At 40.9% G+C, this 10,999-nt stretch overlaps 1 protein-coding gene across 1 annotated transcript; it reads right to left on the reverse strand.

The window, feature by feature from the left end:
* Positions 1-4,388: 4,388 nt before the first annotated feature.
* Positions 4,389-9,931, reverse strand: angptl4 (angiopoietin-like 4). The gene is made up of 7 exons (XM_084412584.1): positions 9,337-9,931; positions 8,626-8,736; positions 8,437-8,527; positions 6,441-6,554; positions 6,206-6,301; positions 5,640-5,918; positions 4,389-5,551 (listed from the first exon to the last, which is right to left on the reverse strand). The coding sequence occupies exons 1-7, from the start codon at positions 9,841-9,843 to the stop codon at positions 5,367-5,369; spliced, it is 1,383 nt and encodes a 460-aa protein (XP_084268710.1). The 5' UTR covers positions 9,844-9,931; the 3' UTR covers positions 4,389-5,366.
* Positions 9,932-10,999: the final 1,068 nt, after the last annotated feature.

Below are 10,999 nucleotides of genomic sequence, written 5' to 3' on the forward strand. Positions count from 1 at the left end.
GTTATGTTGCGGGTCAATTTGACCCGTTTAGATTTTATAGTTGCTGGAAATACTGGTTAACCTATGTTTTTTTTCTTGATATTTTTTTACTTTTTCTCATTTATCATCATGAACATGCATGCAAAGTTTCAACATGCTGGTGTTTTTTGATATATACAAACAAAATTACTGTTACTTTCGTGATGTTCGCGGGTCAATTTGACCCGCATATTTTAACGCTCTAAGGCAACTGTACGGACCCAAAATAATAACATTTCTTGGTTATACTTTATTTTATTTTTTTACTATCTTATGAAGCTAAAAAATTAGGTTTTCCACACTTACTTCAATACAGAAAAATATTTTGTCAGCCACAGATGGTAAAAATTACCTATCATTTATTTTTTCAAGCTACCTGAAATAATATTAAATCTTTTTTTTTTCTTGATATTTTGTGACTTTTTCGCATTTATCATCATGAACATGCATGCAAATTTTCAACATGCTGGTGTTTTTTTTTTTTTTTTTTTGACATATACAAACAAAATTAGGCTACTATTATGTTTGTGATGTTCGCAGGTCAATTTGACCATCATAGGCAGCTATTCAAAAGCAACTGTACAGACACAAAATAAAAATATTTATTTTATGTATGTCAGGGCATCAACTCCAGTTCTAAAGTGTAAGTGTGTCTAAAAGTGCTCTAACCCAAACCAAACACACTTGAAAAAGCTAAATCATGGTGTTCAGAATCATGGTGCTTCTCAGCCTCCCTGGGAAAGTCTATGCCAGGGTACTGGAGAGGAGAATCCGGCCGATAGTAGAACCTCGGATTCAGGAGGAACAGTGTGGTTTTCGTCCAGGCCGTGGAACACTGGACCAGCTCTATACCCTCTACAGGGTGCTGGAGGGTTCATGGGAGTTTGCCCAACCAGTCCACATGTGCTTTGTGGATTTGGAGAAGGCATTCGACTGTGTCCCTCGCGGCGGCCTGTGGAGGGTGCTCCGGGAGTATGGGGTCCGGGGCCCTTTGCTAAGGGCTATCCGGTCCCTGTACGACCAAAGCAGGAGCTTGGTTCGTATTGCCAGCAGTAAGTCAGACTTGTTCCCGGTGCGTGTTGGACTCCGGCACGGCAGGGCTGCCCTTTGTCGCCGGTTCTGTTCATGATTTTTATGGACAGAATTTCTAGGCGCAGCCAGGGGCCGGAGGGTGTCAGGTTTGGTGCCAGCACGATTTCGTCTCTGCTCTTTGCAGATGATGTTGTCATGTTGGCTTCATCAAGCCAGGACCTTCAGCATGCACTGGGACGGTTTGCAGCCGAGTGTGAAGCGCCTGGGATGAGAATCAGCACCTCCAAATCCGAGGCCATGGTTCTCAGTCGGAAAAGGGTGGCTTGTCCACTTCAGGTTGGTGGAGAGTTCCTGCCTCAAGTGGAGGAGTTTAAGTATCTTGGGGTTTTGTTCACGAGTGAGGGAAGGATGGAACGGGAGATTGACAGACGGATCGGTGCAGCTTCTGCAGTAATGCGGTCGATGTACCGGTCTGTCGTGGTGAAGAAAGAGCTGAGCCGCAAGGCGAAGCTCTCGATTTACCGGTCAATCTACGTTCCTACTCTCACCTATGGCCATGAGCTTTGGGTCATGACCGAAAGGACAAGATCCCGGATACAGGCGGCCGAAATGAGCTTTCTCCGCAGGGTGGCTGGGCGATCCCTTAGAGATAGGGTGAGAAGCTCAGTCACTCGGGAGGAGCTCAGAGTAGAGCCGCTGCTCCTCCACATCGAGAGGGGTCAGCTGAGGTGGCTCGGGCATCTGTTCCGGATGCCTCCTGGACGCCTTCCTGGGAAGGTGTTCCGGGCGCGTCCCACTGGGAGGAGACCCCGGGGAAGACCTAGGACACGCTGGAGAGACTATGTCTCCCGGCTGGCCTGGGAACGCCTCGGTGTCCCCCCAGAAGAGCTAGAGGAAGTGTCTAGGGAGAGGGAGGTCTGGGGATCTCTGCTTAGACTGCTGCCCCCGCGACCCGGCCCCGGATAAGCGGAAGAAGATGGCTGGATGGATGGTGTTCAGAATTAATTGCAAATTACAAATGAAAATCTTTGACAGACACAGATAGTAAAATAAGCTCTCATTTATATATCCAAGATATCTGAAATATCTTGAGACTTCGACATAGACAGCAGGAAAAATGAGCTCAGATTAATTGATTAATTGTTCAGTTATGATGTTCTAAGCAAAAAAAAAAAAAAAAAGGTAAAAAAATGTATATTCAAATATATATAAATATAATGTATATTCAAATTTTGTCAAAACAAAACAGTTTTAAAAAATGGTTAAAAAACATTTTCATTAAATCATATCTTCAGATATATATTTTTTGGAATATTTGACAAATGTTGATATTAAAAGTTTACAGTCTGTACCTGAATCTTTGTTGTTTTTCATAGTGTGATTTTTGAGGAATTGTATTGAATCCAATTAGGGTCAATTTGACCCGAACCATAAGGGAAGTGCACAGAATTCCAACATAACACAAGGGTTAAGAATAGTCTATATTATAAAGCTCCTAACGAAAAGAAATGTTATTTAATTTTTAACAAAGGGTACGTGAAAGGATGTACTTAACGCTGGGAAAATGCTGATTGTAAAACTGGAGGTCAAACTAAATATTTTATTATTTAGGTCATATTTTCAAGTTAACCCTGATTTATGTAATTTGGTAATTGTTAGTTAATGCATTAAACGATGCTAACTAATGGAACGTTTTAGTGTTACCAATACATTCAATAAAGATATTTTTACTGCGAGTCTCAATCGAAATGACGTTTTTGTCGCTTGCACCAGGTGGCGCTGCTTTACAAGGTCTCACCAGTTTCTCCGGTTCTCGCCAGTTTTTGCTGCCTGAGGTTGAGATTTTTTTTACAACCTCACTTTGTCGACACATGTGCAGATTTGTGCTTTTAAGGCCTTACTTGTGCCTCTTCTCAAACAGCCCTGCTGTAAACTTGTCAAAAAGGCTCTCTTCTTGTTAATGAAATGCCACATTCCATGTTGACACGACGCTCACCTCCCTCACGCTTCAGACTGATTTACCTTCATGACTCCTGTTGAAGCAGGTAACCTGTCACGCAGACAGCATTGTGCAAACATTATATTACACAGGTAATCTATGCATTTTTCTCCTTAAAGGGAGAGCTCACCCGAAAATGGATATTCAAAAATATGTCTCACATTAAAATTTGTTTTAACCATTAAAACCATTCAAATTAATTAAAAATTAATAAATGTATTTGCAATGTATTCGTTTTTGCCTTCAGGTTGGGGGTTGCAAAAAGTATTTTAGTGAAATGCAAAACAGATAAGATTAAATACAGTTATAAAACAACTAAAAGGGGATACTGAGGGGTCCTCGTCATGATTAATGACAATCAAATGTTATATAACGGAATAATATTTGTTCTTTGGTACTGTTCTGCTTCAGTGGCTCTAAACAAAGTAACAATACGTTAGGCAGGATGACTGTTGAATGAAGCTTTAAAAATCATAATGGTTAAACATAATGGCTGTTATATGACGGAACATGTCTTTATGTTTGTGCAATGACCTCATTTTCTGTTGGTTCTGTAATGCTCTTAATAACTCCATGTATACTGTACGTATAACTATGTGCAGTGTCCTTTTCTTATAATATCACTCAGTTCCACTTGACCCATGGCAGTTCATAAGCTATTGTCAATATGAAGTGCATAATCTTGTTGCCTTTAAACCTGTGAAGGTCAACAGCAAACCAGGATGTCAAATGTAGCACATTACAATGTTTCTATTTATCACAGCTAAAAAGATAACTTTATTTCAAAGGTGATAAGACAGTTGTTCTTTTCCTAAACCGTAAAGCACTTGAGTGTTAAATACAGTAAACTCATCTAGAAGTAACTGAAAGCACATTAGTGACGACTTCTTTCAGGTGTGAAACATTGAGTGTGACACTCAGAAGCCAACACAACTTAGTTACTTATAGGCAAGTCAGAAGAATAAGCTGATTTCCGCTAAGTAAGGTTCACGTGTGTTTAAGACCATATGGCAACACTCCTAGGAACATTCAAGGACATAGTATTTTTTTAACTTTTTTTTCTATGATAAAAGTTTATTTTTGGTTTAACAGAAATCACAGCATTTCAACTGTACGGATGTCTTACAGGTGTATTTGCAGCCATCTGCTCAATTATATTTGTTGCCATGTTTCTTGTCTCTGGGGCACTGTGCAAGCTCGAGCACCGCCAGGACATTCCAGCATCACCTGCTGTGTAGATAAAGTTAACCCTCGGGTCTGATAAGAGCTGCGTACATCTGCTTAGCACTTCATACTTCATACTGTTTGTGTGTAGTGCAAGAACTTCAGTGACACAGAGTTTGTTTGTTAAATAAGATCAATTTTTATTGGTCTCTTTAAGACCAAGCATTTTTCATAAAAACTGTAACAAAATGTAACATAAATTATAAGCAAAAAGATAAAGAAATACATAATGATTTTTTTGTACAACACTTAAATATTATGGAAATCAGAGCATGACCATTTTGAAGTTGGCAAGAATACAGCTGTAATGCTATGAAGAAAAGGTACATTTCTCTTATTTACAGAGAAGTGACAGCTCTAGACATTTAAAGGCAGTCAATGTGACTGAGAAAATAAATCTCCACAGGAACTCCTCATTTGATTTCAAAACAGGAAAATACACAAGTAGTCTCAGATCATTTAAGCTTTTGAAAGACAGCGTGAGTACCAGAAAATAACTTCCATGTTTGGATACTTGAAATGACTTGACGGGCAACAAATCTTTCAATGTTCTGCAGATCTACTAATGCATGTCTTTGTCTGTGGATAATGCCTTAAGATAAATAGTGCCTTTACAATAAGCGTTCTCAAAAGTACTGGCTCAAGCTTATGTAGCTTATTTGGTCCGTATTTTAGTGGTAAGGTTATTTAATTTCTTCCCCAAGCCTTTTAGTTATGGGAAGCACTCGCAATGGTGCCCAACCATCAGGTCTTTTGACGTCACCCTGCCAGATTTGTCTAAACATGTAGCAGATCCTTACAGTGGCCTGCACCATATAACACATGCTGCTGCTTGCAGAGTTCCAGGCACATTTAGTTCTTTCCATTCTGATTAAATAAAAGAGCCTATTTTTGCACAGACTGGGATTTGAGTGTCCACCACATACATGATCAGACATTGTCTGTTATAACAAACAATCGGAAGACACTCCTAAAAGTGCTTTAGACCTTTTCAGCACCAGTATGTTATTTTGGCAGGTTACGAATGGTGGTTTCTCCTCCCACGTCATTGGTTAAGGTCTCGTGTGTAATTGATTTAGACAGCGGACATCCTCTATGACTTGTTCTCGATCTCGGCGGGCGCAATCATCATGGTGGTGGTTTTCAGCGGGTAGTAGCGGCCACGCCAGGTTTTCCAGAACACTCCTTGTTTTCTCTGGTGCCTTTGCTTTGGCGCAGGAGTAACAAAATACCTGCCGTTTAGGTTAGAGCGACCACAGTTGCTAAACCACCAACCACCTGGAAAGCCAAAAAGGAAACCTATTAAAATGACAACATAACCCACATAGAAAGATTACATTTATGGCCAACGGCATCAAGATGTTACCTGATAGCTGTTTGGCACAGTTGAGATCATTTTTCTGGTCATTGTCTTTGTCGCGGGTGGAGAAGGGCACTCCGGATGTTTCGGTGGACAGAGAGCTCTCCAGGTTCCCAGCGCGCCTCTCCAGAATGCGAAGGGAATAGTTGTTCTCCTCACCGTTCAGATGGAAAGGGTAGTTGATGCTCTGAATCTCATCCCGCCAATCAGAGAACTGCACTTTGAGGATGTAGTTGCCGCCTTTGGACACAGAATGAATCTTGTCCAGGCCGAGCCAGAACTCACCTGAGAGCGACATTTAAGAAGGATATTTAAGAGACTGGTCTAGGAATAGGCCAGGAGATTTAGTCACTCTGCAGTTAAATCATTTAAAGGCATTAGGGATACAGGATTTGACAATGTTTCCTCTCCAGCCAGGATTGATCTGATCCTCTATCCTTAATCTGCCACTCTACATCCATTATTAGTAGGTAATCACTTCGCCTTAATCAAAGTCTACTGACAGAAGTGGCTGTTTGCTCAGAGCCTGTTGCTCACATGAAAAACAGAGTTGGTTCACATTGGATTCTTACCATTCAGGCTCCCAAAGCCAGCTTGATATGCCTGCCATAGTTGATCGAAGTCTACAGATCCATCCTGTCGTCTCTGGATGACTGTCCATCCTCCTTCTGTGGATTCAAGCACAAAACAAAATGATTAAAAGCTGTTCTCCTGAGTGATAGTTTTGGGGGGTGGGGAAGCAATATGCAACATGTTTTACCAACAAAGAAGCCTTAGAGGCTCAAAACACATAAAGGTACCACCTACCGGGTGTCATTTCGCAGAAGACCTCAAAAGGCTGGGAGTCAGTGGGTTGGATGGTGTACAGCCCGCTTGAGGTCTCACCCCTCAGGAACAGCTCATGACAGTCAGAAGCCATAGCTGAAAGACACAAAAACACCACAAATATTTTCACATGTCTACAAATGACCTTTATCCAAGCCTGTATCCAAACAGGGATTTTAAAGTTGGTACACGATGGATATTGCTCACACGTACAGGATAAGTGTTTATCACATTGTTTAATGGTGAACTAAACCCTTATCTCAAACACTGAACCTTGAACGTGTCAACCCAAGCACACAGAAGACAACATGGAGTTTGTTTTGAACTCCAGGGCAATAGTCCAAAAATGTCGTATTGGTACAAAAGAGCGTTCAATGCTATACGCATTGACATATATTTCTCAGACACTGACGCTTAAAAGGTGTGCTATGTGGCTCACTTTACAAACATCTGCCAAACAAAGGCAGTTTCACATGATAATTCTGACCTGGCTGGAACAATTGAGGGTGTAAACATGACCTTTCCCCCAGTTCCCAAGCAGAGACTTCCCTCAATTGCTTCAGACCTCTACAAGAATTCCCTCTTCCCTGCCCCCCTTTAGTCCAGCCCTTCACGCGTTCTTCACGTGCACAGCACCCCTCTTCTGACATCACAATGCATGGACAGCGAGTGATCCGGGAATGCCGAGGCTGCTGCTGCTATTTGAGAAGCAACTGCAAAGGCCCTCAAGGCGCTATACGTGAGAGGAGTCAGATACCCCCCCCCGGCCCCCCCCCCCCCCCAAAAGTTTAGTGATGTCTATCCTGATAAAAATGTGTATATATATATATACATACAACTATATATAATATAACGTAATAGAAGTCATATAGTCATATATATGCGTAGTTATGCGTATATATATATGTGTGTGTGTGTGTGTATGTAAGGCTCGGCTCAAAGCATATGGCATTAAGTGAAGTGGTTTTCTCTAGTCTGGCACACTTCTCATTCACTACAATAAAAGGGGTTGTCTGTGTGGAGGCAGGGGGGTCTGAGGGGGATAGTCTGGCTCTGACAGATCTAGGGTAAAGGTTACATGTTTTCTGAGAGAAATGACGTGTTTTTGGAGTGCTGCACACGACAGGGAAAGTCTGTACAAAGTTCACGGTCCAAAAATATGCACTCTGTATTTTATAGTTTTCACTGGATTAAAGCCAGGAAATCTAAGGAACAGGATATACTATAATCTGAAAAAAATAAGCACTCCCTTTGGTCTTGGCCAGATTTGTAACATATCTCTGCGTGCTTCTGACTCTGATTTAACACAGTCCGAGACTGATGAACTTGCACACAATTGGAAGGAGTCCAGGGAAACTGTTTCTTTTAAAGCATTCTTTGAATCCCACTGATGTCAGAACTCGCCATTAAAGGCTTTATTGTGTTGGTTTGGATGACTGTTCTGGCCCATGTGTTTCTGCTAGGTTCACCTTTCACCTACTTAGAGGCAGCCATTGCTCTGAAATGGAGTTTCTTATAAATGTACCATTTCCTACCATCATCACACACGTACAGAATTAAAAACATAATTATAATATTCAAGGTTAAATGTTTGAGATATTGCCTAATTTCTATGAGGCATTTTCTAAATGTTTTCAAGATAATTCTCCTATTTGGATGTTAATCGACATTATGCAGTTCATTAGATCACTATGTGCAAAACAAGTCCCAGCATGCCATTGACAAGGGCAAAACTTCATCTTGTATGTTTTACTTAAGTATTGATGCAACTATAATATAGTGTTAGAGACTATTTTGGCAGAGATGGTCCACTTAAATGTGAATAGGAGAATTTGTAACGACTTCTATAAGCGAGCATATACATTTAGAGCACTCTTACTTTTTTGTGTGTTTACTGAAACACTTGTTTAAAAAAAAAAAAAAAACACAATTATATGTAGGCCTATATTAAAAAAATAAAAAAAATAAAAAAACTTACCATCAGGGGAATCTCGCTGTTCAGAGCTCGCGTTCAGATGAACTTCATCCTCCTTCCGTTTGAGAGAAGATCGTTCGTTTTTCATTTGAATCTAGTGCACATCACATGAATAAGTTTGTAGTCCTAGACTTAATATTAATAACCACACTATTTTGTTCGTATATTTTGTATCATAGGATTTTTTATTACCTGGTTTTGGAGAGTTCGAATTCGAATATTTTGTTTATCCATTTTTTCTTGCTGTTGCTTGATGCGCTCGACTAGGTCATCAATGCGTTTATTTTGCGCCTCCAGCATCCACTGAAATCAGAAATGGTTTGAGATCAGTCTTTAATCAAACTCAAAACGGGTGCTTTTCCAAACCTCAGCAGACCGACACGATAGTTACAGTGTTGACAATTAAATTCCTGTATAACCGGTCCTGTATAATCTTTTCAAACGACACAGCTTTTCTTCTGCATCGTAATGAAGTTCGCGCAGACAATGACGATCTAAACAGCTTGTTTATTGCTGAAACATGAATCAAGGGGCGAAGGTAAACTTTCCAGGAGGTCAGTGCCTCGGACATTTTTCTTTGTCCGGACATGGATAACTGCTACCTTGCACGTACAGCACGGCATTGGGTTCACACCATGAAGCGGTGTGCACGCCCACAAACTTTTCTGTTATGCGCTTGTGTGCGGGTCAGTAGGCTAGTCTAATGGAAATGCAGGCTTATCAAATCACTTAAACCAACCCAATTCATTCTTGTTTGGTTAATTTAAGTTAACAAATATATGCAAATACACATCAAAGCAAACATTACAATGCATGTCAGGCAGAGATGTGTTTAGCCATGGCTAAAACAAAGACAAAATGCTTCACTTTCTTTTAACCCTGAAATAAGGTTTTTACACATACCTGAATGGTCCGCGCATCACTGTAGTTGCCGTTGGCAGCTTCCGAACCCTCTCCTTGCATCAAGCCATCTACTTTTTCTTCCATCTTATTCATTCTCTCGTGGTCCTTCTGCCTGTCTTTGAGCAGCTCCTTAGTCTTCTCCCGCAGATCCGTGGACACGTTTAGGACCAGCCTCTCACTTTCTTCCAAACTCTGGGCTTTTGCTTTCAGCGCCATGCTGTCTTCTTGAAGCCGTTGAGTCAGCTTGCCAAGCTCGGATACGGTGACGTTGAACACCTTCATCTTAATGGTGATGTCTCTCACCTGGCCTTTGGTCTTGTCCACATGTTCTTTAAGACCCTGACCTAGCTGCAGCAACCCATGTGCAAGCACATTAACATCATCCCATGCTGCATACTGAACTCTCTTCTCTTTTCCAGCAGCAGCTCCTCTCCTCTCCAGCGGGAAGCTTGACCCGGAGCTTGCCAAGACTGTGATGCATAGCAGATTTGCCAGTGGTACCTTCATCTTGCTGGTTTTGTCTTTGGTTGTCTGGTTATTCTAACTTGTAGTAGAGACCGGTTAGCTGTCGCAGTATTCTGAAGAGCACAAGCTCATGCTGTTGAAGGGCTAACTTGTTTTTATACCCTTCTGAGCTGTCTAGCATGATCTGATTGGCTGGCTATCTGGAGGGAGTGTGTCTGCTCAGGTTTCAGCCTCCTCCCCCTTAACCATATTTGCTTCTAATGTGGACCATGATGTAAGAATGGACACGGTTGCAACCATCAATTTCTCATTATTTTTAAGATTTTGAAAATTGAGTGTAGGCGTACAACAATAATGAATATTGAGCAATTTATGTGATTCATATGTTTGTATGTTTTTATCAGTTTGACTTTTGGTCAGCGGTTTCATTCATTATATTATGTTTAATTTAAGTTTTTCTTTTTTTGCACATTGTTTCACACAAACAATCCTACTGAGACAATTGAGGTGTGAAGTACAATCGTACAAACCAGTACTGATTTCAGTTTGGTACATCCTATACCCACTGTTCATTTTCAATTAGTGGACATCGATAAAAAATACATTCTATAGAAAACGACATAGTTTAGAGAGAAAATATTTTGTTTCTTTGGTCTGAATGGAAATCAGGGTTTTCCCAGTGTGAAGTCATTATTGCGGCAGAGGCTTTGTGTGGAGCGACGAGGTGAACGTGCCGTAGTTGAGCGCTGTGGTCTGTTCTTCTGTGAGCACAGAGCAGTGTGAGAATTAGGGGAAAGTTCATGCTCACAGAAAGCCAGCATTCACTAGAGCCTTCTGAAGACTACACTGGGTTACCTCTTCAAGATTTTGCCACACCCATAGAAAAGCAATACTCCTATTTAGTTGTTGTTGTTGTTATTTTGTCTTGTGATACAAAGGATTAGGTGTGTATTCCAGTTAGGTGATATCAGAGTACAAGTGTTACAGGGTTTACCCTTTAGTATTCGAAAGCTTTTCAGGTTTTCAGAGAGAGATTTGCTTGTTTTTCCAGTGTACTTTGCTGACATGGTCAAAACAGGATTTGAAGTTCTGGTAAGTGGAGCAGAAGCCAGGAAATGATTGTTGATGAAATTGAACTCGGTCACGACTGGAATTATATCTCTAATATAAATATAGGTCTTTTATGAATGACACTATT

The sequence above is a fragment of the Rutilus rutilus genome (genome assembly GCF_951802725.1).
Source record: "Rutilus rutilus genome assembly, chromosome: 6".
Lineage (NCBI taxonomy): Eukaryota > Metazoa > Chordata > Actinopteri > Cypriniformes > Leuciscidae > Rutilus > Rutilus rutilus.

Excerpts from the sequence above, each read along its gene's own strand:
- angptl4 (XM_084412584.1), bottom strand. The coding sequence starts at position 9,843 with ATGAAGGTACCACTGGCAAATCTGCTATGCATCACAGTCTTGGCAAGC. Across the intron at positions 8,737-9,336 it reads GTGATGCGCGGACCATTCAG|TGGATGCTGGAGGCGCAAAA; the intron begins GTATGTGTAAAA and ends TTCTGATTTCAG. Across the intron at positions 6,302-6,440 it reads CTTCTGCGAAATGACACCCG|AAGGAGGATGGACAGTCATC; the intron begins GTAGGTGGTACC and ends TTGAATCCACAG.